The 27,734-nt window shown below is 41.9% G+C and overlaps 1 protein-coding gene across 1 annotated transcript; it reads left to right on the top strand.

Annotated features, from left to right (window-relative positions):
• Nucleotides 1–343: 343 nt before the first annotated feature.
• b4galt5 (UDP-Gal:betaGlcNAc beta 1,4- galactosyltransferase, polypeptide 5) lies at nt 344–27,079 on the top strand. The gene is made up of 9 exons (XM_061074590.1): nt 344–932; nt 21,753–21,872; nt 22,042–22,155; nt 22,662–22,789; nt 24,515–24,631; nt 24,800–24,987; nt 25,070–25,192; nt 25,491–25,592; nt 26,248–27,079. Exons 1-9 carry the CDS (start codon nt 827–829, stop codon nt 26,393–26,395), a joined length of 1,146 nt encoding a protein of 381 aa, XP_060930573.1. The 5' UTR covers nt 344–826; the 3' UTR covers nt 26,396–27,079.
• The last annotated feature ends 655 nt before the right edge of the window (nt 27,080–27,734 follow it).

Here is a 27,734-nt window from a genome sequence, read left to right as displayed (position 1 = left end):
CAGAGACTGTATGCCATCATAGGAGCCTTCTCATCAAAGGAGGGTGAAGAGAATGCACTTGCACTGGCCCTTCTAACCCAGGATGCTCCTTATTAATATGTATTAGAACTGCGGGTCACTCAGCTAGTCTATAACTGTTTTTCTTCGTCAATGTGCACGCCACGACGTCACGGTGAGGGGGGGCTGTCACTCTCACTGCGTTGCTACGAAACCTCGGTCGCCAGGTTACGCTGTTGCGAGCGCGTGCACGTTTTTCTCTCTTCTTTTGGTGAATACCGGTGACGCCCACTCGGGGTATTGCTCATTTTGCGGAGGGGCAGTTCCATTCATAGGGCTGAGAGGCAGGCAGGCAAACCGCCGGAGCGGCCGAGCACCCCGACAGCGACGTGTAGTGTGTGTGTGACCGGACCCGATGGTGTCTCACTGACGAGGAAGACCCACAAAAAAAACACACAAAAAAAACCACCAGGCCAGGTTCCGACCGACCGCTCTGCTGTCACCGCCCGCGCTGCTGTCACCGCCCGCCGTCTGCACACCGGACGTGAGCCGAAGCCTTCCCCTCGGAAATGGAGTCTGCGTCGTCTTGACTGAAGCCTGGAGGTGCGCTTCTTCTTCTGCCTCGACCTGTCGCGGAAACACAAGGACTTCCTCGTCGCCTGGTTTCCTCTCTCGGCTGCCGCAGACCCACCGCCTCCACCCGGCTCCACTCGGCTCATTCAACCGGGAGCCCTCCACCCACCGCCGGCCCCCCCCCACTCCACCCCCCCTCGACATCTGGACACAACCCCTGCATCGTCGCCGCTGTGTTGGCCGCTGCTTCGCCTGTATGATGCCGACACATCTGCGGTTCCGGAGAAGGATTTTAGGGCTCATTTTCCTCTTCTCGCTGTCCACCACCGCATTGTACTTCATCTACTCCGCCCCCGGAATCGGTGAGTCCCCCCACCCCCCCCCATCAAAATGCGCTGGTGTTGTTCGAAATGCTCGGAGGTTTTGGGCGGTGTACGGCTGCTTGTCTCAGGTCATGTGTGACAGATCGGCTCGGGGGGGTTCATCCCGATCCGTGAGGGGGGCCATGCGCCTCTCCCGAGCCCCGATCGCCCCCCCCCCCAATCGATGATGAGACCAAGCTGGATGCTGGAGCTCAGGCCGGTGGTATCCATGTACCTGACCATGCTAATAATAGGGACTCGAATGAGCATCATGGCGACTGTGATCGCACTGATGTTAGCAGGCCTGAGAGCTGTGGTTGTGAAGCATATAGCTGAGGCCACGGGGAGGAGGGTACGCTGTGTTGGGTTATGGTTTTTGGGGCTCGTCGTTAGCCCGGCTCACCCATGTGCACGCCACATGCCTCACCCTGTCTGTGGGACTGTGTTTCTGTCCTGTCAGAGGTCACGTTATGACTCATGGATTCACAAGCATTCCGAGCGGGTTGTATTGAAACCTGAGCAGAGGGATGACAAATCATTCCTTGCACCATCTGCTGCCTGTAAGTAGCGTGCATTTTCGTAATATCATGTACTGAATCCCTCTTATCAATAATTCATCAATGTGGCTCATCTCCTCCCTCCCCTTTCCCCCTGTCGCTCATTGTTTGTGTGGGCACCTCAGCCTTCTGGAGTAGCTCACCCTATCCTCTCTTGGATGTCCTCCAGCTCGCAGGCCCTGGTCCGCTCTTCCTGTATCAGCCTGAACACACGAGAACAATAATTCATGCTGTGTACATCATTATCTCCCATGTGATGCCCAAACGTCTGCTTCTTTATTGCAGCAAATCGGGAAGAGCTTATCTCCATGAAAAGCACTAATGACCATTGTAAAACTTGGACTTTCGACAGGTTCTGTCCTTGACTCTGCGCCAACCAGATATGCATTGACTTTCCACCTGTCCACCAATATGGATCAATGTCTAAACGTAATAAGACAGTTACCTCCATATTTATATTTATGTATGTATATTTTTGGGTAATGAGGAGGGAAGTTCACAAATACATGTTTGACGAAACACTGGCTTACAGTTGAAAATTGGCCACTCCAACATTTACCTTGTTTAGTGCTCCATATCCTGTTGTGCTGGCTGAAGAGACATGCTTGTCGAGGTCAGGCTTCCTTGTAGCATGCTTTAAACCCTATCTGCTAACCCCCCCCTCCCCCCCCAACAACATGCACCTCAAGAGGGCATGGATCAAGTGTGAGGCATATACACTAATAGCCCCAAGTTGTCAGAAGCAAGACAGAAATATTTCATTTTCCAATACGTTTACAATCAGCATAGTAGTCACAGCCAATAATGAGAGCCTGTCATTGGTGAAACAGATGGTGTCTGTGCGAGTGAAATAGTGCTTTATGTCACACAAGTGCAGCCTTTCTAAAACATTAAAGAGAGAGCTCGTCCCTCTTACTCATCAAAATGGGTATTGATTCATTCACGCTTTTTACCTGCTCTGGACACCCAGATCAATAATTGAATCAATTCTCATATGGAATTACTGACAGGAATGTTACTGACAGGAATAGCCAGCGGGAGTCCCAGTAACGGGGAACAATGATTCCCCTAAATGGGAAACAAATGAGTAAATAAGTAGCTGAGTGACTGGGCTAAAAATAATCCTTTATTCACTTGTTCACTATTTTTCCAACTCAGGTATTGATGGTGTCTTGTGACTGACTAAGAGCGGCGCTAGCCATCCTCCTGGGTGTTGACTAGTGCAGTGCTGTAATGGCCATGTGGATTGCTGGGGGTTAGTTCAGAAACAGAACAAGCACCAGCAGGACCAGTCCATAAATTATAGATGATAACCAGGAGCAAGGCGGCTGTTCTGTTCAACTGCTGCTGCTAAAAGCTACAGTTTAGTCTGTTACACTCGGGTTACTTAGTTTTAGCAGCAGGCCTGAACAGGGAAATCATTTGGGGGTTGGGAGATGGTGCGTTTTACATAAGGAGATATGATTTACTTTCTGGTAGTGATATTGACGTGTAGACATTGGCTGAGGTTTCATCTCCTGTGGTCAGAGTTCAACCAGTGAGCTTGATGCTTGCCAGACAGGCAATTGGTAGCAAATGGGCCCAGATAAGAAAATCTTTTGAAACCACAACGCAGCATTAGCATTCAAATGAATTCTCCCTAAATCATAATACGTGTCATTGAGGTGCTTTTCTCAGAATTTTGAATACTGTGGAACAATTGAAGAAAGAAAAGCATGATTCAGAGAAATATTTGACACGTATCGACAAATTTTTTGTCTGACAATATTACTGGTAATTTTTACTAATATTTCCAGTAAGTATCTTTAACTACTATTCTGTATGGAAAATCTTTTCCTCTAAGAGCAAGCTAAGACAGATTGAAGTTCAAAGTAGCAAGTAAATCATTTATTTTACCTTATCTGCATTCTCCATAAATTAACCCATTAAGAGTTCACATTGCACAAGAAAGATCTGACATCGGTTCATCACATATTTCTTTATACTCCGCTCCATCTTGTTCGCCTAAAAGTCTACTTGAGTAATATTACAGGAACTTAATCTGCTTCAGCATACAAATAGCCAATGGCACAGGTTTATTGGACAGTTATTTGACAATAGTAATTAGCATTTTGGTCGATAATTTGATTTGCAAATGTTTTATACTTCAATCGCCATTTTACCAAATTGCTCAGATGTACAACTTTTAACAGAGTTGTATATATCTAGGAAAAATAGCTTTACGAATTCAGATTCAAAGACAAAATCTATCAGTATGTGACACAATATGCAGTTAATGGGCCTAATGAATTGACAGATGTCCTGTTTTAAGATGTTCATAATGTCCACTGTCATATTCTGCATCAGAATCAGGCTCAGATAAGGATGGATTTGAGAATCAGTTTTGTTCCCTTTTAGTTAGTTACCTAATTTTACAGTTTGCTTTCACAACCTCCACACTTTGAGGAGGCTGCTCACAAGTGGGACAGGGCATTGTATCCCTCGCAGGCTTCTAGACGTTCTGCCAATCAGAAGAAAATGGGCTTTTAAGACCTCAGCTTTTAAAAAAACGCCTAGTATTTCCTGTTTCAGTCAGAGACTCGACTTAGGGGCATAACAGGCAGTTTGAGATAAATATGGACTTTATTTTTGCCCTTTTAAATAATACAAAGCCACTCTAGTGGAGGCCGAAAAAAAAGTAAGAGCTGGAACTATATTAAAATAATAGGTCTGCTTTAGCAACAACATCGTACCATCTTCCTATATAGCCTTTATACTGCACATCTCTCCATCGTGTAGGAGTATCGGCCACAACTGTGCTCTTACCACAACACCTTTAATGTTAGCAGATTTCTGAGAGGAGAGAGGGCATTGCAAAGGTTAAGCAGAATATTTAAGAGTACAGATAGTAAATAGAAAAACGGGAAAGGGCAAGGGGAGGAGGAGCAGGAAATGGAGGGAGAAGGATGAAAGCGATGAGCTGAGCTCCTTTCTTTCTGCTGGTTTGCACATCGGGGAACCCATCCAGAACACCTGAGCAGGGCTTCCTAAGATACCCAGGTGGCTCCAGTGCAGAATGCCCCATTTCTACAGCTTATAGTCTGTTTCTCTCTATCTCCCTCTCTCTCTCCATGTCTGCCTCTATCCCTCCATTTTCCTCTCTCCATTTTTATGACTCCATATACTCATATGCACTGACACCCCCGGCCTCAGTGTTGCCCCTGAGCATTGATGCTGACTGATGCAGGCTGGGGATGCAGGGCACAGCTGGGCCTGATTGCAGCAGTTTATTTAATTAAAACATGAGAGGATCCCACCGGAGCGAGAGGTAGGGAAGACACAGGCTCTATTTATAGGTTTGAACAGCAAACACACACACACACACCTTAATGTCCGGGGAGAGCAGGGAGCCAGGTTGCCTCGGTTTGTCTCTGGAGAACATAGGATCGTACTTTGATATGAATGGTGTGTTGAGGTGTTGTGTGTGTGTGTAAGGCTTAGTGTATATCAGTCGCTAAGACTGTGTATATATATCTTGGCATGTATAGAGTTTGTTTCTAGGTGGGATCTTAAGACAGCCAGAACAGTGAGTTGAATGTTTTTTTAGGTTGCACCCCAGTTTGAAGTAATGCATCCACACAACTAGTGAGGAATGGAAATGTCCAACAGGGAGCTAGAGAAGCTTTGAGCTATTGTCAATAGATGGTCAAACTGTACAAAGGTGAGCTGAGGAGCTGCCCCCTTGCCTCACTTGCTAACAGCAGTATACCCTTTGCTTAAATGCTATAATAACCATATAGCTCCTAATTAGACATGTGGCTTAGACGTGAACTTACACCTCCTATTTAGTTTATTGAAGCCTACATATGCCCCATCTGCTTTATCATCATTTTCACACAATCGTTGTGGAGATTGCCAGTAAGTACACGTCTCGGAAGCAAATTATAGCCGATACCTTTGGTCGTAAGCACACTGCCTGCCTTTACAGCCAGGAAATAATTGCAGATCTACAGGTGTAATGTGGAAAGGCAGGTCCGCTTCACTGTGCCAGCAAACTGTCATTTCGAAAATAACTAAGGATAAACATTATTGTCTGGCTCGTGAAAAACAAAAATATTTAGAATCCGGTCATTGCGTGTTATCCTGTGATGCCTGGTCTCAGATGTATTATTTAGTTTGGTAATTTCCTACCTGCTTCAAGGGATTGAATTGGAGGGGACAGGCAGTTTTTGATTTGTGTGTGCCTACCTTTCTTACTGTACCTTGACATTACTTTTATAGCAGAGCTCTGTGTTTTCACTGAGTCCAAAAACATGTAAGAGCCGTCCACCTCACTGTCTATTTGTTTGTGCAGCCACTTCCTGCAATGCTGTGTGTCCAGCTCCACATTGACTGGCAGCCTTGCCCCAGGTACATTTGAATCATGATTTGAATAAAAGCTGGCTGCTGAGAGGCATTCGAGTAAGAAGGTGCTTTTAAAGATCAGACAGATTATGTTTGGTGCTATGTGGTTCGGTGCTTTGCATTAGAAGGAAATTGAAAAGCCACCTGCAGCTAGCCTTGGTTTAGAGATTATCATGTGTTTGTGACATCGCTTTGTGGATGCTTGAACCAGTTACCCTGGTTGGCTTATTGTTATAAATCATTAACTTTGTTTAGGAGGAAGGTGTATTGTTTAATTTACTGCACATTGAACTTTGTTCATAATGCTAGATGGATTAAATATCAGATAAATAAACTACATTTCCTGTCTACTTCTTAAATAAGACAAATCATTACTTGCTATGGTTTATCTAGGTCATTTAAGGAAGGTGTTCTTCACAATTTTATAGGTTTTGGAAATTCTGGCTTTGTTGGTCACCACTTGCTGTGGTTATAGCCGTATCTGTCTTTTATTACTAGTGTGGTGCGGGACTGTGCTTGTGTTTATGTGCATACAAGTTTCGGTGTGTCCACAGAAAGTACCGGTTAGTGTCTCAGGCAGTACTTTAACCCATGTGTGCCTTTTGGGCCTGCTGCTTCTGTGCTGATGCTGCTATTAATGCAGTCAGGCTTCTCTGGAACTCTTAAAGCCTTCCATCTCTGGTCGTCAAGGCCCACTCTATTACCCCCCCCTCTACACACACACACTCGCACACTCCTTCTGCCCCTTAATCGATCCATCCATTTAGGTCAATCCAGTGAACCTCCTAAGGCTAATTTCCAGAGGCTAGGGATAGCCAGGGTAAAATATTAACTTGGTGCCAAATTCCCTCAAATAGATTCCATTGTAAACAAACCAGTATGCTACATAGCAATGAATAATGCAAGTTCCCATTTATTTAACTTGTATATAATATAAATTGTTAAATAAGTTTTTTCAGCCATTTAAAACACCTGATTTAGTAATAATGAATTCAAAACTTTGACATCTGAAGCAAAGATGGAAAAATGTGGAAAGCTAGATAGTTCAATCACCAAAATTCCTCTGGCTGAAGCACTAAAGGTCTGGCGTTTGACATTTTCACTGCAGTTGCCATGGTTCCCTAAGGGCCTGTTCCCATCCATGACTGACTTCTTTTTATTGTCACGGCAACCACAGAAACATGCCATCCTTGTTTCCACGATGATCTGGGTGACAACAAATCCCAGAGGAAACAGTCATTACAGTCGTTTTGGGACAGAGCCACTCAGTGTCTCTTTGTCTGGGACATCTGTACACTGCAAACAGGTCAGCACATCAAGTATAAATAACTTCAAAAGGTTCTTCTTCCTCTTTACCGCTGATGGGTCAGAACAACACATGTCACATTAGTTAAATAAACAATTCCAAAATTGTTATTTCTTCTTCCGTCTAGACCATTAACACTTGTATAAATCTGCCTGCCGTAGAGGTCTGTTACCTCTCAGTGCTGTAACTGTGAGTGCACAGTCCAGGGACATGTGACTCTAAATACTCTATTAACAAAGGAATTTAGTTAAACATCAATAGAGTTGGAGTTCATTGCACCTAGTGAGTCAGTCGGCGGCATGAGCAATCCTTTTAAAGCCTTTCATTGACCATGTGATACCCTTACCCTACTAGCTTCTCCCTATCACACGCACACACTCGCAGTCCAAATATGGCTTATCTGAATGCACAGACACATTAATCCCTAAAAAGACATGGTTAATGAAAGTGTTTGGATTGTGAGAGAAGTAAAAACATTTTTCCTTGTGTTTTGCAACATAGAGAGACACTAAAATCTTCATTTAAAATGTACAATTGTAAATTATACAATGTATACAACATAGGAAACCATTTAAAGGTTCAGAGTGTAGAATGTAGTCCCATCTAGTGGTGAAGTTGTATGTTGCAGCTGAATACCCCTCACCTCACCCTCCCCTTCAAAACATGAACTAGAATCTCTGGTAGCCTTGAGATTTCATAAGAACTCAAAAGGTGTTTAGTTTGTCGAGTTTGGACGACGGTAAAAAACATGGCGGCCTCCGTTCCGGATCTGAATATAAAGTATTTAGATATGAAGGGCCCATTCTAGGGTAAAGACAACAAAAATGTACACAATAATGAAAACAACACTATCTTACAGATCCCTTTCACCTAATTTGTACTCACTGAACCTTTAAGCCTAAGTTTAAGGGAAGTTCTGGGTACATTTTTGGATCCTTAGCAAAATGAGGAAAACAACAGATTAGTCTGATGTAAAAGGTGACAACATATGCTATGTAAGTTCTTTGCACCTATTGCTGCAGATGCATTTATATTTACTTGCGTATACAAGCAAACATGATGTGGCAGTCTCCTGTTCAGACTGGATAGATTTGCATCACAGCGTTACGTCACAGAATAGAGCAATTTGGGCTTATGGCTTCATAAGGGAGTTGACCACCTAATTCAACTTAGTCAAAGACAAACCCTAAGAACATATTTGTCTAGCTTTAATAAAAAGGTAGGGTCTAATTGTTAGGTAGAACCCAGCTTAACACAAATAACCAGTTGATTAATTGATTTGGCCAACCCTTTTAATGAAATAGCCACTCCATACAATAGCATGGAAAATTCAAAAGACTGTGTGTACACGATATTCCCTGTTTACCCACGGCAATTCCTTTTCAATCTGTTTAATTATCCTATATGAAATGGCACAATGCAGACACATTGGTCAACGGGTTATCTACTGTTCAGGATTTGGACCTCTTTGGACATGGACAGGCAAAGTGCTGAACTATTAATTAATTAATTTTCCTTCTCAGTTTAATTGATTATATATCCACTGTTTGAAAAAACAACATCGTATTGTATTTCACAAGGTAAAACAGTGTTGAAATTGTAACAAATGCTAATAAATAAGAATAAGAACTATGTATTTTTTTTTCTTTCAAGTGAATTCTTTTGACATGACTCCTTTTTCATGCCCAACCCCAAGGTGGGAACTGCGGCCTCACTTTATCTATTTTTATCCGTGGCATTTGTGTGTTAACTTGCTTGTTGGTGTATTTTATTTTTAACGTAGTCAGGTGATCTGTGAAAGCTACAATATCTTCTTTTTATGTATTTTTAGAACTCAGATTCTATTTAATAAGAGTTGGTCACATATTCTTTAGCTTCTGCAATTTTCATGTTGTATGTTGATCCTATAGCTTTTCTAAATCTAACTTTGTCTTCCTAATGTAGATGCTTCAACTGTAACTCAAGCCTGTTTGGTCTATGAGTAGAAATACTCAGCAAAAATACGAGATCTTATTCTTAGTCTTATACTGCTGACTGTAAGATGACCCTCGTCCAACACCTATAGTCTGGATATTTGACCAGAGACAGATGGTGCGACTGAGTGTTAAGGTGGAGGGTTGTGAGTCATTTCAGGGGCGGACTGAAGGACTTGTGTTGAGGCACTAATCATTTATGTAACCTAATCACCCATCAGGAGAATCCCAGTCTTTGTTGACCTGGTCTGGGCCTCCCTTTGTTATTGAAACGGTTACTGTGGTAACGTTTGTCATGTGGTTGAGGGCGGTCAAACTGTAACTTGTGTGATGATGCCAGGAAGGCTTAATCCAAAAGGCAACATTGTGTGGATGATGGGTGGCGATGGTAAGGATTGTGATGACAGCACCTGCTGTAATGTTTGCCTAAAAAAAGTGTTTAATGAAAGGCGTCTGAACTTTACTTCTGGACAGGTGCAGACAGCCTGCTGTTTTCAAATAGACATCATGCATTTGTAGATTCAATTAATTACATGATATTATATATATTTATAAATCATTTGACATTGCCAACCAACCATGCCCTTTAAGAAGTAGTAGATATTTTATATATGGCAGGATAATTTCTTTGTCAATACCCTGTTGGCCTTTCAAATTAGTACTTTTAAATGCACAACATTTTGTTGCTATATGTTTATGATAGTTTTTTCAAATCTGTCTTTAAACAATGATCAAAATGAACATTATATTTTATTATTGATTGCCGTCAATGTGTATAGGATTACTCCCTCCTGTCTATACACACTATGAAGGGAACCCTACAAACTGTGGTTTTGATGTAGGCAATAGAGGACAAAACCTGCAGTCCTCATTTCATGGAAAAATACATTTTAGACCTCAGTTGAAGCTAATGCGCGTCAGTGGTATGATCAGTTATATCAAGAGAGGATCTTGACATTTACTGTCTTTTTCCTTGTTGAAGCAGGGGAGGAGGGAGAGTAACATAAAAGGAATTTCCTTCTCAAAAGACTTGAATGTTGTAAAATCCACTCGATTTGACTCTACGTCTCCTGAAGCTTTTATATGAGCTTTTATAGCTGCCATAGAACTGTTGGCCTCCATCTTGTACATTGGAATGTCTTTAGGAAGGGCTCTCTTCAGCGCCAGTGTGGAAACTCTATGAATACTCCAGAAACCAAATTGTAATATAATTATAATCTAAATCCATATGACAGATACTTTTGCTTTGATCTATCATTTATTTAGATTCTCATCATCTTTCAGACATTGAATATTATCTCTTTGTCTTATTTAATATATGGAAACCCAATAAATACACTAGGGGGAAAAGGCTGTGACTTAATATTGCACTCAATGCAGCCTCACTGTTTGGGGATATCTTAGTGCTATACCTTCTATGATACACATGTCTCAATCTCAGGTATTCACATCAACATTTTATGGAGACCAAAGCAGCAAATGCAAACAATCAGCACAGAACTGACTTCATGTTGGGGCTGCTTTAGAAAGGCTTCTCTAATAAAACCCAAGAGGAGCAGCCGAGTTGGGTAACAAAGCAAAGCTGAGGCTGGAGCTGATGCCACTGTATGATGATCAGGCAAATTCAGTGTGGGATAATTACCAGCATCTTGTAAATAGTACTTGACTATAGCCTCTAAAATTAGAGGCTAGATGGTGAACTCATGTGACACCATCTACTAGATCTGTATTTGGAATTGGCTTGAAAAGGCTCAAACTGCAAAGAAATAAGAAGTAATAGACTAGAGTGATGATGATGTTGAGAAACCTAGATTTATTTCAATTGGTTTATACCAGATCAAATTAGGTAATTCTCATCGCTGTTATTTTCTAATTTAGAACAACTTTTTTACCGCTTTTAACTATACACATAATTTCAGCCCATGTTTCTGGACTCCCCACCAGGAACTAATTTGTATTCAAATCCCACACTACAAGTCAAAACCCTTCATCGCCCTTTTTTTATGCACAGCGAAAGAAACAAATAAACAGCTTTTCAATTAGTGTCATGACCCTGATTCATGGTGGCATATAGTCATCTGTAGCTAATTTTAAATGTATTAATCATTTTTACTTCCACATTGAGCTGTTTACATAACCCCCAGTTAATGAATGTGTACATAATTATTTAATACAGGCAGTATAACACAACAGAGTACTGCAGTACATGGCTTATAGCCTATACCAAAAAAACACTTTTCCCACATTTTAAGAACAGGTTTTAATCTAACAATTGTACTATGAATCAGATACAACCCCTGCAGCAAACACAGAATGAATAGATACTGTAACAGAAATTGATACTTTTTAGTCAGGTCAGCATGTAGAAAGACATCAAGATGGTCTCATAGATATAGAAATCCATTGGGAGATGTTTGTGTATATTTTTTTTCTGCACCTTGCTTAACTATGTAGCCACTGTGGTAGTGCAGTGGTATACTAGCTGCCTGCTCTGGCCCATTTGTTCAGTCAACAGGAGTAACCTCCAGCTGTGAGGAGACCTCATCCTCCTGCTCGGGGCGGGGATAGGAAAATAGGGCGAGCTGGAGAAAATAGGCAGTGGCAGTATTGTGTGTCTGTGTGTGTGTGTGTTGTATGTGGCAGGTACCCATGTGTGTTTGTGTGCCTGTCTGTGTATTACCAATCCTGTGCACTGAGCGACTGCAATAACACAAGAATGCTCTGGAGAGCTGCCAAAAATAAAAAGCTTGCTGAAGTGGGCCGGCAGAAGGGAATGACGGAGCCACTGCAGGAATCAATCACTGCTCACCGTACCCACGACTAAATGTCTCACTACTTTAAGTGCTGCGGATGCAACTGGACTATGTGTGCAACAATTGTTACAAGTTATTGCCAGGTTAAGTAGACAAGATTATAGTTGTAATTATATAGTGTGTATTTATTTAGTAATAAACACTCTTTGAAATCAGGGGTTGTGAAAGGATGAGCCAGGGTTTGATTAGCAAATGAAGTCTTAAGCAACAGACAACTGAAAAAGTGTTGCAACCAAAACAGCAGAAGATGGTGGAGGTACTTCACCACCACCTGCAGGCCCACTTAGTACAACAGCCAAGAGCCACTGGAAAAACTTGACTAACTGCTGTTGGTCTTTAAGATAGGCAGGTGCCTTCCCCTGCAAGCCTTCAAATGTAATCACAACCATCTTTGAACTTGATTTGGAATTGGAAGCAGTGTTACATGACTTACGTGACTTGGTCAGAAGCTTGGCAGCAGCATTTCGAACCACTAGTAAGCAGTTCTTCAATGGGTTGCTGAGACAGGCAAAAAGTGAATAACAGTCATCAGAGAAGGAATTAAATGCAGGTTTAATCCTCTTCCTTTCGCTAGCTATGGAAACAATACGATTTTAGCAGCGTTCCTCAGCTAGTAGCAACAGCATGAGCCAGACAGTTTACATGCTGGACTAGCCTCAAAGCCTGGCCTGTAGAGATACCTAGATTAGAGAGGGGACATTAAACAGAAGAAGATAAAGGGCCATCACCTCTGGGACAGTGCCGAGGCAGACTTGCAATTTTTTATTTTTTCTGTATTTAGTTGTAGAAAGTAATCAGCTATCCATGGGTCCATATAATAAAGACAATTTAGAATGTCAATTTAGACATGTGTTTCTGGGAATATGTCCTTTACATATTACAACATTTAATAAGGGCTGCATACCAGTGGTGGTATACACCATTAAATTACTAATTATTTACCTGAGAGGAAGCAAGAAAAATACAAACAAAATTTGGCCCAGTACAGAACCTTGGGGAACACCACAAGTCAGGGATTCAGCCGATGAGGCAATTTGAGGAGTAACAGTAATTTATGTCAGATAAGTGACGAAAGCCACTCCAAACCTGATCTAGAGCTGGCCATCAACTACCTTAGCCTCTCAACCATAATACGGGGAGTGACAGTAAGTGAGAACAGAGAAAAATGATCCTGAATTATTTGCTAGCAAGGGTAGTGTAATCAGGGTGGTAGTGGGATTAATAACTAGTCATATTTACGCTTCTTCTTTACAACAAAGGAGAAGTGAGAGTTGTTGAGAATAAACAGCAGAACAGATACTTTTAAATACTGACCGGATTTTCCCAATGATTCATTTTTTTAAAAGTGGGAGGAGTCTTCGAGCGGGAAACCCAAGTATATCTGACTCAATAAATACACCATGTTCACCAGTTAGCCACTGTGTGTGTCTGAAAAAATGTCAATACTTCTATAAACTTTTGCATTTTTTCAGTGAATGTGGGTAAAAGTCCTGAAGAACTCGCCTTAGTTTTCCTGTGGATTAAGTAAGTGTTGTGTGTCCTTCATGTGAAGAGGAAGGCTCCATGATGCTGAGATCAGGACTCAGTGGGGTCAACGCCATCTGATGCAGGATTCCTTGTTCCTCTTTTCCACATTTCTTTGTGACTCTGTCTGTATGTCTGTGATCATTGTCATGCTGCAAAGTGAATCTCTCCAGAGCTCTAACCCAAACATGCATATATATATACACACAATCTGTCTGTCTCCCACTCTTCATCTCTCACTTTCCGTCCCTTAGATCTGTTTCGCAGTATTTGCCTGCAGCAGAGTAAAAACAAGGGCCTGGCACCACCGTGTCGTTTATGTAATTCTTCTCGCAGCGTCTGGTCCCTGCGTTTTGCTGCGACGTAGTGGCTTGTCAGACACAGTGATTCAAGGGAGGGTCAGCGTGTGAACACATACACACACACACACACACACACACACACACACACACACACACACACACACACACACACACACACACACACACTTGGGACAGGAGAGCAGATGGAGGAGCAGAATGACAAGTGCAAGACCAAAATTGAACTCAAACTAGATCTCATGCTGTCCCTGCTGGCATGTATTTGTATAGGCTGTGTCTGAGTGTGATTTGCTATTTAAGATCCTTTTTTCTTTCTTTTCTTTTCTTTTTTTTTATCATCTACAATAGATTTTCCATGACACCTAGTTTCCGATTACACTGCATATCATGGTGGGTTACCACACAGCTCGTAAATGAATGTTATCAACTGCTCCAACTGTTTTATCTTGTGAGTCAGTGGAAAAAGTAAAAGAATCTTTACAGTGTCCAGTGCAACTATTTTGTTTCCCTAAGATAGCAGTGTTGTTTTATCTCTGTTTGGAGGTTAATCAATCGATGGTTTCATTGATTAACCAGGGCTGTAGGAAACCTTCTTAAAGCTGAGGGGTTAATTAAGATGGAAATCGTGGTACAGAGCTTAGACACTAACAGTAGGCTGTTAGGAGATGTGAAAACAGTATGCATATTCAGGCTCTGCCCCGTAAATGGCAAAATAAAGTTAGGTGTAATGCTTCTGAGAGGTGGCCACCAGTTGGCTATTACTGTTTTAGAGTAAATGAATGGTAAAGTGAATTCACAGTGTTATACATTAGCGCTGATCTAAATAAGAATGTTTTCACATCCATCTTTAGACATTATACAGGGAGCTTAAATCTATTTTGGGTTTGTTATCATCACATTTGGCTCCAGCTTCGATGCAACCTTCAAAGGATAAGTGGTATAGGTAAAAGATGGATGAATTCTCACGTGTGCTCTTTTAAACACATTCTTCTTAAAAACACAGACCGGGAACGATACGACCCCTCAAGTTTAGCTTGTACAGACCTCACTGTCCCCCCACTGAACACCTCTTTCGCAGAATGTGGTTCTAGAGTGACGTAAAAGACGCACTTAATTCCAACACTGGTCACACGGCTGTTCAGACTGAGGTTGCATTTAAAAGAATATGTGATTTAGAACCACATATGAAAGTGGCCCAGATCTGATTTGAAAATATCAGATTCCATGTGATTTGTGCTGTTCACACTGTCATTAAAAAATCTGATCTGGGTCAGATAGGGGATGTAAATTTGATTCGGGCCATTTGCGCTGCTGTGTGAAGGTAGTATTAGTGAACACCAACAGGCTTCTATTGCTGTTAATCGAGCAGGCTAAGGGTTTGACTGAGAAAAGCTTGAAGTACAGTATGTGACCATAATGTTATCATTCTTGGATCTGATCATTTTTTGTGGATGAACAGGGTCTTTCTTGTTCTAATTGGTTAAAGATCATAAACGGATTTAGAAACTAATTTACCAAGTTTTCAGTCCTTTAATTCAGTAAAGTCTGGACTTTGGCTGGGACACTCAAGGACATTTAGAAACCTGAAAACACTCGGAGCATTGTCTCCACTGTACACTTGAGGTCAATGTCATGCCAACAGGTCACGTGCACTCTGGAGCAGGTTTTGTGCAAAGATGGAAGGTTCTGAATACTTTCAATTGCTGCATGTGCACGTCACTTTAGCATGTGGATGAAGGCAACAAAAAGAAAAACAGCGTGGTGATGAGTAGCGACATAGTACAAGTGGTCCCAGCTGAGCGAATGAATGACTGAATGAATGAAACTGACCGTGAGAGGAGGAATTTGGAAAGGAAGAAGGGAATAGAAGTGGTATGGATGATCTCAGGAAGTGGGTGGGATGCCAGGGACTGAGTGCTGACATCATCTCTGCTGCAGTAAATGAGGAGTACTCAGCCCGTCAAAGAGACATCTGCTCTGAGAATCTTGTTTCTTGAATTTTTTTTTCCTCCCATGAACCTTTTCATTCTCCGTCTCTCATGTATGCCAGTCAGCCTGTTTGTGTTTCAGATCAGGGAATGAAGCTCTTGGCAACGTTTCAGAATTCCTGTTAGTGTGACGTGAGGATTCTGGTTAATGCAGTCATGATGGTTTTCGTGTAATTCTAGTTCCCCTCTCACTTATTTTCACGCAGTTGGGGTGTGGTGTGAATTGGGTGTTTGTGTTTTTTGTGAGTGTGAGTGATAGTGTGTGTGCGCGCAAAACAGTTTGGGGTTTAAGCACAGCCTCATGATCTACTGATGACTTGTTTTGTGACCACAGCTATCCTTGGCAACTTATATTGTTCCCATTATCAGCCAGTCAAGAGTTTATGTAGGTTTGGGTCTGTTTGTATACTATAGAAGAAAAGATTCAGAGAGCAATTTTATTAGGTCAGATCCTGCTATGGCTGTTGTGCCCTAACTTCCTCGGAAGTTTTAGCACGTCACCACATCCTCCTTGCTGTCTAACCACCTTTCCTTCCTGCCTGTGGTTAACTAAGGTGGTTGGGTCTTGGAAGCTAATCTGATTCTTGTATTTTGTTATTCAGGTGTTTTTTTCATCATTTTTCCTACCATGGAGTTCATGTTTTTGTCTGCCTTTCTTTGTTTGGGTATCTGCCTGTTTGTTAGAAGGATTATAATCTACCATACGGGTTATCATTAAACATGAAAGGATGTAGTATGGGCCAGGAAACAACCTATTATATTATGGTGCAAATCCGGATCAGGGGCTGGATCCAGGATTTATTTTTCTCACTTTTTTTAACATCAAGATATTGGGTGTTTTTCAACATTTTGGTTGATTTCTCTGAGAATAATTAATGAATGTTTGGATGTTAAGGGGACTGATATACGGGTGTACAATTTGGTGCAGATCCAAATAAGAATGAGGATCTAGTGAATTTAAATGTGGTTTCGTAAGGAAACTGGTTGGGCCTTATGTTTTCTAGTTTCGCCCTATAGTTGTCCTGTAATTCTGTATTTTGTGTTGTATAATTTCTTCATAATTTCAGTGCTCGATGAAGCATGTAGAGGCAAAGTTTAAATCCATGTCAATATTTCTGGCAACTGTGGTTTAATGTTGATATTTTCACTTTAAATAAATTCCTCCTTTTTTTCTAATCTGTTAACTTCAGAAAACGATGGGTCTGACATAGAATACAAGAACTGTATGGTTTCTAAGTTTTCAATTCCCAAGAGATTTCAATGTACCAGTATATGAGCTTTGTGAGATAAAAATGTCACAACTGTTTTTAAAGCAAAGAAAGTTACAGCAGTTGAATACCTTTTGTATTTGTCACACAAAATGTGCATATAATGGCCCCTTGAGAAAGCATTAGGAGTGGCTGCTGCTTACGTAACCCATGACAATATAATGGATGGGGGGTGGAGGTGTAGGAGCTGGTCAGATATGAGGAAAAGGCTGGGTAAAAGATAAACATAGACCAAAGGTAAAGACAGCGAGTGAGACGGAACAAATTATGAATGGGGAAGTGAGAAATTCCATATTTGAGAGCAGTAATCTTTTTTCCATGAGAGAATGAAAGATAGGATCAATAAACTTTTCAGTATAAGTTCCTTGTTTTCCTGTCAGCTGGAAACCTTTATCTAAATGCTTCCCAAACAGAAGAGGAAATGACATTGAATCCGTTAATCAGGTCATTACGGGAAACTGGCTTCCTGTTTTGGTACAACTCTACAGTTTTTGTTCCTGAACAATAAGCTGTCGGTCATTTTTCTGTTTGCACAATGCAATTCTTTGGTTGCAACCACTTCAGCAGCTGCTTGTCAGAGGTAAAAATAGTAGGTAGTCATATCAGCTTTACCCGTGACTTTGTGTACATGTAATTTCGACCCCTGGTGGTTGTATGTTTGTGTTACTGGTGACAGAATCAAAAACTCTCAACAGAGTAAATTAATGTTCTTTGAGGTTTTGCTCAGTTTTAACAAAGTATTCCCCCTACAGAATTAATATATAGGTAGTTTTGTTAAAATAGACAAATGTGTACAAACTTGACACAATATACAAATGAGAAACAAAACTTTGCTGCATGGTGAAAAACCCAGATTACAGAGGAGATTGTGTTGGGCACTCATTGGTTAATGAAGGGTGATTTGCTGTGGTCACAAAACAAGTCATCATTTTTTTAAATAAAAATGTATGAAGTGATTTAAGAAAAAGAAAAATATAATTAGTTGTGGGTATGTGTATGGTGTGTATTGCCCAAGAGGCCTCTGTGTGTGCATCAATCCATCATAGCCTCAGGATTTCTTGGCATCACTTACTTACAGAGGGTCACAGGAGGTAATAATATGCTTGTCCCTTGTAGTTCAGATCCAATAATCTTTTAAAAGGAACACGCATATTTTATGTCTTTTTAAAAAAGTCAGTTTACATCCCATCAGAAATCTATAATCCTCATCAGCAACTCCTGCCAATCCCAAAACATCCTCGACAGATCAATGCGCTCGAATAACAGTGGCTGTTCTAGTTAATTGTGAGGGATTTAGTGCTGATGTTTTCAGTAATCGCCTCCTTACTTTCCAATAAGGTGCTGCAGCAGGCCATGCATGGCTAATTTACAGCATTACAGAGCTGATAGTGTGATTACTTCGGCCTTTGTAACTCTATAGCACACGTTCAGCATTCACTGATGGATGATATGCCTGCACACACCCTGCCCCTGCTTCCCGTAGTCTTTGCGTGTCAGTGATCGGCAGTGGCAGTAAAAATGACTCTTCCTGAGAGTGACAGCTTTAAACCCTGAAAGCAATGATTCGATGTATGTATGGTGTTGTGTGTGTGTACTTGCATAGCTTGTGTTTGCTTGTGTTGGCAGCAGCCATTACTGCTGGGTGCAAAAAAAATGGCCTTTCAGCTCTTATCAGGGAGCTAGCAGAACAGGGACGATCACCTCCCACTGCTGAGCTATCAATGTGGAGTTAATTGCCTTTCAGAGGCAAAGTGGGGTAGGGTGTTGTGTGTGTGTGTGTGTGTGTGTGTTTTTTCTTTTTAGTTTTCTTTGTATTTTCTTCCTCATTGGCCTTTTCCGTTTTTTTGTGATTAACCTCAGTAAAGTGCGGCGGAGGATCTTTGCCTGGAACTGTCCCCTTAAGCCTGCAATACATTGTTCAGATTATTCACTTAAACAATTGGAGCAAACGGACCTGACAGTTAGTGATACAAACCCCATTACACAGAGACAGCAGCACAGGGGGACGAAGAGGAGAGATAGAGGGAAGTGCAGATAAGTATAAAAGAGGGAGGTGGCGAGAGAGGGGGGGAGGTGGGCCAGGCTTGGCATGCGGACAGCGTCCTCCGTGAGAGCTATAGAGTGCAAGGTCGTTCAAGGTCTCTAGTCATGCTTCATGGGTTACAGTGGGGGGTTCTAATGGGATGAAAAGCAGTTTTGGGACGCGGGGCGGGGGCACTTGTGTATCATGTGCTTGCGTATGAATGCAATGTCCCTTGCCAGTGACGCGTCAGAATGTTCTGTGTGTTTTATGTCTCCCTGTGCCCCCTCATGTGCCTATATGTGCGCCGCTTATGGCCTAGTGTCGGATCTGCCACGTTAGCTTCCTCTAAACTCCAGCTCTCTCGTGTCTAATTGCATTTGTCACAGTTTGTAGCCATGAATACCTCAGCACTCACCATTACTCCAGTCTATAGAGTGCTTGTTTGATGAGAGAGGAGCTGTGTGCCTCTTGGTCTTTGTACAGTAGATCAAGTGTTTATTTATATTCTCCATCTCTGGGCATCAAGACGAGCTGTCGTTTAAAGGACCCAGCAAGTGACGTTTTCAGAAAGAGACACACAAATGCTTCAAGGAAGAGATTCCAGTTTCCTTTGCTCTGAAGCATACCATAACTACATATATACCCATGATTCCATTCCATCTACTCCATTTTGTGTTTCCTGGCAGGCATGAGATACCAACATGTAAAAATATGTTGCTGCCTGCAGGACTGGATCACACTCCAGAAGCCTCACAGCATTATCTCATCATATGATGCCTCAGAAAGGCATCAGTGAAAGAGCGTGTGTGAGCATCTGTGTGTGTGTGTCTCAGTGTGTGTGTGTGTGTGTGTCTCTGTGTGTGTGTGTGTGTGTGTGTGGGTGCATGTGTGTGTCGATCCACTTTTGCATCCTACAGCAAGAGAGAGAGAACAGGATCTACCCTGTATTCTTTCTTTTCTTTTTGTTGTTTCTATCCTGCATAGATTCGCTCCAGCTCCACAGTAATATTTGCGTGTTACAGAGGTAAAATGAGAACATTGATTTCAGTTACTGCTCCGCCACAAGTCTCTAGTCCTGCAAGCGAGGCAGTTTGTATAAAACAAGATGAATGTGATGGAGACTGTAATACAATTACTAATGGCAAATCACTTCCTGTGGATTTCTAGCTCAGCATTATTATACACGAAGCAGAGACACACATCTGGAAGCACTGGCTTGCTGGAAGGGTGTGGATTATTCTGGCATTGGTTTAAGAAGAATGTTGAATAGATCCATGGCCGGAGAGTTGGATATAGATTCCCTGAGGCTGTAACCCACAGTTTGGCTACATTGTGCTGGCCTGCTTCTCCAAACAAAGAAACAGGAGAAGTAAATGATCCTGAATGTTAGTCCAGGACTTGTGGGCAAACTGTCCCTGTGTCTTGTTTTGGCACCAGAAACTTGCGTGAGTCACTTCTCCAGTAAATCAGCAGCACACAGTTGTTTACTGTGCATATATAATCACCTTAAAGCGCACAGTTGAGTGAGTTGTGCTGAAGAAATCTGGTCAGCTAGACCACATTTCCTCTTTCCTCTATTCCACGAAGCTTCTGTTTGGCAGGTTGGCCTTTGTTGTACTTATTTAGGTCAGCACACACCGAGCGGAACTGGTACTAAGCTTCACTGGTAAACTTCCCAATATAGAATAGAATAGAATCCATCATGCTAATCTACTAAACAGCAGCAATAAGAGATTTTTTAACGTGATTGGAGGATGTAGTCATGCCTGGTGCCGGTTAATGTCTCTGATGCAGAACATGGCACAGGCTTTCCAGGAAACTAAAATACAGGCCGAAACGTTCTTTGCTTGAACCGCTCACAGGATATATTTTACCCCTGTCAGTTTATTTCTTGGTTGGTTTGTATGTTTGATAGTTTTTGAGCAAGATTACACAAAAACAACTGAAAGGATTTCCATGAGGAAGGAAGAACACAACTGGTGGGCCTGGGCAGAGGTATGCACTCTACTGTGTGCCGGCCTTTTTTTTTTTCTTTACCTGTACCAGATAACTGAATCAATTTTTTAAATCTGTGACTAAGAGTACAAAAAAAAATGTCAAAACACCGCAATTTATTTGCACACAAGGAGGAAAGCTCCCAATCAATCACGTTTGTTATCTCAGTCTATTTCCGCCTGTTTGAATTGTATCTTTCTGCTCTCACCTACCCCATCATTACAGATTAACATTCCAGTAGTTGGCTCCTTTGAATGACCCGTAATGTGTGGCTCAAAAATCCCCCCCACCAGCGCTAACTGACCAAGGCAGATAATCAGTGTGGGCCAGATCAAGTGGAAGAGTGTGTTTTGACTCCAATTTTACCTTCCTGCTCTAAAGTCGGTGGGGGTGTAAGGAGGAAAAGTATTGTCTCTATAAATATGATTTTGCATAGGCGAGGGTTCGAAATGATTGAAATGCATCAGCTCTAGATGTATCTGTATGTGCTGTTAGCGGGGATCTGTCCAAATGTCGTCTGGACCTAAAACACCTTCAAATACTTTGGTTGTTTATTTTGTGTGTAGAGAAATGTTCGACTCGTGTCACAAAATAATCTATAGTCGGACTGTAAAGTTATGTACACTGTCTGAAACTAACTTTTCTGTTCTTCCATCCCTTCTGTCCACAGTGAATGAGTATGTGTTCGCGGTCCAAGCCCGAGGGATCCAGATCAGAGAAAATGTGAAATACATCGGGTCACAGGTACTGGAGCAGGTGGTGAGAGGGGCATACAGCGTCAATGGCACAGGTAAGAACATACAGCCTGATAGGGGTAATAGAAATGAATCCTGTGAGTTGTCCGGTCTCGTTGTTGTTGACTCGTTCATGCATCGTACAGTTATGGTCCCTTGAGAGATTAGAGATGAAAAAAACCAAGGCATTGATGCAGGTAATTTAATTTTTTTTTGTGATTGCAGATTATACCTACGATTTCAACTTGAGCGATAGCGATGGTCCTCCCCCAACATACCTCCCCCAGGGCTTCACCTACCTCCCATCTGAGGTTTGTCCTGCCAGGCTTCCCTCCATGAGTAAGTAAACAAGGTTAAAGTTTTTGATTTAAAGTTGAGTTTTAATGCTTGGCATTGATCTTGGCGCATGATTCTTTAATAAATTGACAGCATCAGACAAGGAAATCTCCCTCAGTCTCCTTGGTTGACCTTTTAACCACGTTAAACAGTGACTCTTCTGGTTTCTTTTGCCCATGTTAAATGTTCCCTCAAGGGGATTTTCATTGTGCCTTTGTACATATTTGTCCTAATAAGGAGTAGTGAAATGGTTTTAAGTTTGGGTTTTATTTCAGCTGTGATTGATGATGCATGCAAATATGTTATAATAGCACAGAAATGCTTTACCCAGCAATTCATGTTCCAGATCGCTCGACTGTTACAGGCTTTAACAAGCGTTTTTATTTTTTTATCCCCTCCCTCCTTCCTTTTCCATATCTCTTTCCTTTCAATTTTCCTTATCTTCCTACATTTGATCTTTCTCTTTTTCATTATTTGATCTCAACACACACACACACACACACTCACAGAGGGCAGGTTGCAGGTGAACATGAGTGAGGTGTCGCTGGAGGAGGTGGAGAGATCCTTGCTAGAGAAGGAGCCAAGCATTGCCCCAGGAGGCTACTGGAAGCCCCACGATTGTTTACCTCGCTGGAAGGTAAGTTGGAGAATTGGCTTCAGTGTTTATCCGCAGGTTGCCTTTCACACATGAGCAACATGGGGAGGAGACGTTTTCACAACAGCAACAAATCATCTGCATGACGCAGACAGGGGCAGGAAGTGCTATATTAAGTCTGCTGCTGTGGTCAAATTATTTCACACAGACACCCTCATCAGTTCTTTTTACCACAAACACTATAGACATCTTCGTTAGCGTCTTTTTGAGAAAAGGTGTGTGCTCTCGTACACTTCTAAAACTTACAAAATGTTTATAGGGAGCATTGAATCTGTTTTTTCAGTCATCTGCATCTGAGATGGCAGAGCTTGGAGGTAGAGCAGGTCATCCACAAACCAGAGGGTCAGTGGTTCAATCCCCGGCTTCTCCAGTTCGCATGCTGAAATGTGTTCTTGGGCAAGACACTGGATATTAATTGCCCTTGACTGATATTTCCATTAGAGTGTGAAGTAGAGTATGGAAACCCAACCTGAGCCCATCTGGATGAACCAGAGGGACCTGATGAGTAGGGCCAAGTTGAGACAAAATGTTATGGTTCTGGTCGGGATCAGTCACATTGTTTGTTATTATATGTAAAAAATCATAATTTAATTCTGTGGTTTTTTTTGGTGGCTGCAGTTGTTGAATTGTGTTGTGTATTAGTGACAGGTAAATCAGTTGTTTTGTCAACCCTATTCATATCAACAGAAACACCTCTCTGCAGTTCAACAGCACCTGATGTAGGTTCATCCTTCAAATGACTGTAAGGTTGAATCAGCACATCCCTGAAACAGTTTCAACATATGAAAGCAGGGGCAGTATGATTTACCTCATTTTCCACATGAAGTGTCATCCTCACTAACCCCAACAACAGTACATTGGAAAGTTTAAAAGGGGCACAAAAAAGCTGTTACTGATAGTAGCCATTGGATTATTATCTTGAGCTCCACAAATAATGTGCAGCAGCTGATATCTTCACACTTTTACTCTGGAATACTGAACTGAACCAGCAGTAGACAAATCATTTGATTGAAGTCAATGGAAAGTGCGAAGAGCCCCGGCCTCAGGCGGCATCTTGTCCTAGTGGCTAGGAATAATGCAGAGGAAAGATGGCGAGTCAGAGTGAGCACCAGGGTTCACCGGATGGTTGAAGCAAAGGACTTTGATCGTGTCAAACTTAAGCTGGGTTGTTACACATTGTTTTTGAACTTCCCTGTAATGTAAGACTAGAAACATAATCTCAAAGAGATGGAGTGCACATATAGTGACTGCATGTCGAACACGTGCCTATTTTCAAGTACAGAATATGTCAGCGTCATACTTTAGCTCATACTAGCTGTTTTACTTTGTACCCTACGCTGCATAAGAGGAATATGACTTTCTTCCAGTTGACAGCCACATGTAAAAATGTACATATACAGTCTATAAGGAAAAATGAAGTCCTTTCATAGACATTTTAGTTTGTGGAAAATAATGGAACACTGTGCACAAACATTCCAGTTTACTTAAAGCCCCTTTTACACTGCATGTTCAAGATGGGAACGTTGCACCTTTTTTCTGCCCCGCTGTTCAGTTTTAAAGTCTATGTAATCGGGTGAGTATGGACGAACAGGATGCCTGCATTGTTGTGTCACACATCTCGCTGCCGTGCTATCTACCACATTTTCTTGTTGATTTTTGTTATATTTATATATATATATTGTATTTTCCTCCATTCTGTGTTTCCAGGTGGCAATCCTCGTCCCATTTAGAAACAGACACGAACACTTACCAATCCTCCTGAGACACCTGGTGCCAGTGCTGCAGAAACAGAGACTCCAGTTCGCCTTTTATGTCGTAGAGCAGGTATACGCATACATTTATTTGCAGGGTTTAACATGTACCCGTGTGATTCCTGACACTTTGTCAGGTCTGCAGTAGATATTCGCAGTTTGAAATGATTGAACAAAGCTACCGTCAAAAACAAGAATTGCTATAATACGAAATCATCTCTTTGATATATTTTTTCTTTAGGGGGGCACTGAGCCATTTAACCGAGCCATGTTGTTCAACGTGGGCTACAAGGAGGCTATGAAGGACCTGGACTGGGACTGTCTCGTCTTCCACGACGTGGACCACCTCATGGAGAACGACAGGAACTACTACGGCTGCACAGGCATGCCCCGTCACTTTGCGGTCAAACTCGACAAGTACTCTTACATGTGAGTCTGGATTCTGTGACCACGTCTAGTGAATGTGTTCCTTCTTTAACATGAATATAACAAGTGTAATTGTCCCTCCAAGGCTTCCATATAACGAGTTCTTCGGCGGTGTCAGTGGCATGACGGCGAAGCAGCTCAAGAAGATTAATGGATTTCCTAATGCGTTCTGGGGCTGGGGAGGAGAGGACGATGACCTCTGGAATAGGTGAGGGAAGCTTTTGTATTTTGTATTATATATATTTTTTCTATTGTAACTCCTTTAAGAAACAGCAGTTTCGCCGGCCCCCACTCACGCAGCTCACAGGCAGCTGTACTCACCCATGGGGGCTCTCAACATGTGTCTTTATTTAGCCTAATGATCCCTTTGGTGTGCAGTTACTTTGAGCCTTCCTCTATCTCTCTGCCATGTCCCTCGTCAGTGTCATAATCGTTACACTTCCTGTGAAAACAATACCGCCTGACTATTTATTTTGCATAAATGACCTTTAAATATGTTTGTGCAGGGTACAGTTTGCCAATTTCACAGTGAGTAGACCGCGGGGAGAGCAGGGACGCTACATGTCCATTCCACATCACCATCGCGGGGAAGTCCAGTTCCTGGGAAGGTTAGTTTGCATGCACGCACAGCTCCTTCCCACGCAAACACACACACACACACCCTTTGGTTAAATGTGGAGGCTGATAATTGGAATGTGGCTTAGCCTCATGTGATGTAAGCCAGTCACATGAAAAGCAGCAACTTTGAGAGAATTTCCACTCTTTTAAAGACTTTGCATGTGACATGTTTGTACGCATCAGGGCTGAATTCCGATCATTGCCCCTTTCTGCTTTCTGCTCAAATTCTGAGTTACTTAAAACAGCCCTTAGAATATAATGTTTCTTTATAAACAGCCCAAAGAATAAATGTTTCTTTATTCAGAGGCAGAGACAATGAAAATACATACGATTTTCTCTGGTAGATTTTCTCCAGTAGATTTCTCTTATTTAAAAAGCTCATGATGATAGAGTCCCACTGAGGGAGTTATCTGCTGATGAATCGCTCCCCAAGTAAAAAATATGCAGGTGTCACTCTCTGTCCAAACCTCAGACAGCAATGTTCTCATCAATCTAGACACTTTGTAGGATAATTAAACCTGTTCCTCTTCATATTCATTCCCTACCTCTTCATAATTGAGTGTGCTAATTGATGTGACTTATGTAACTTGCACTATGAATTACTCAGAGTGAAACAAGGTGAAACCTCTCCTCTCCTCTCCTCAGGTACAGTCTACTACGCCACTCAAAGGAGAGACAGAAAGTGGATGGTCTTAACAACCTCAACTACTCCCCCTCGTTGTCCAGGAGGCCTCTCTACACCAACATCACAGTCAGCTTGAGCAGAAAGCTTGCACCCGTAGCCGTCTACTAACGTAGGCACAGCTGGACTGCAGACCACATGGGAATCAAAGTCCTCCGGGACATCAGCCATATATCACCAGTTGCAGTACTGCTTATGACTTTTTGGTTGACTGATACTTTGCTTTCTTTCTTTTGTTTGTATGCAAAAAAAAAATGAAGACTTAAATAAGTATGTTGGATAAATCATATTAGAAAATAAGGATTAAATGCTGCGCTACAGTCCATCACTCCTCTCATCTGGGCTTATCTAGTCTTCTCTCTCCACATGCCTTTTGCACCATTTTGGCCTTCAGCATCCATTCATTCATCCGTTCATTTTCTGATTCAGACGGTCAACGTTGAGTTCGGCCCTTCACTCTGTGCTCGTTTATTACAATAGGCCATGATACACACGCTCATTCAAGTGCATGCGCACGCACACAAACAGTTTGATTTGCATGCGCTGACACGGTCCATGAGGCTTTGATTTTTGCTTTGCTCTTTCACTTATTATTTTACACAGCTGCAGTAAACCTGTGAAAACGTTGAAAACATTCGCACACACAGACACACACACACTCCAGACCTTCTAACCACATAGCTACTTCAACCGCGTTGATTCCTGCAGCTGGTTCTGCAGAGGGTATGCCAAATCTACAACTGAAGAGAGCAAGAGAAAATATATAAAGAGTGAGTGCTTTCATTCATTTATAAAAAAATCTATATATATATATGTGTATATATATATATATATATGTATGTGTGTATATATATATATATATATATATATATGTGTATATATATATGCATATATTTATAAACTGTATGTAAAATAATTTATCCTAAGTTTGGAGAACATTAATTCCTAATTAATCATCTCTTAAAAACTATAGTTTGTCTTGTGAAAATACCATTTACAGACTGTGATGTTTGTGTTTGCATAGTTGCGTTGGATGTTCTGGCTGCCTGGAAGTGGCTGTATGTAGGAAAGCAATGCTCATCCTGTAAGCAATAAGCTGTAATAGCAGACAGCAGACTTCCTCACTATACAGATGCAATAGCACGGGTGCTCGCATACCCTAATGGGACTACAGAGAACGAGTGACTGTGTATGCAAACTTCACATTCAACACACCTTTGCCTAAGCAAACATGCCACCCTTTTCAGTACCGTGTGTGTGCGTGTGTGTGCGTGTGTGTGTGTGATTAAAGTGAGGGAGAGCTATGCAAATGGCCTGTGTGTAGTCTGTTGTCAGTGCGAGGTCTTCAGGGTGACCACCACAATCTTCACCCCTGAAACTGTGACCGACTTGACTCCAGACCTCACATTTGTGTGCGTGGTGGAAGTCCAGGCCAGGGAAAGATAAACTG

Source organism: Limanda limanda, chromosome 7 (assembly GCF_963576545.1).
Source record: "Limanda limanda chromosome 7, fLimLim1.1, whole genome shotgun sequence".
NCBI classification, from domain to species: Eukaryota; Metazoa; Chordata; class Actinopteri; order Pleuronectiformes; family Pleuronectidae; genus Limanda; species Limanda limanda.
Note: the sequence above shows the minus strand (reverse complement) of the source record. Positions and strands in the feature narration are given on the sequence as shown.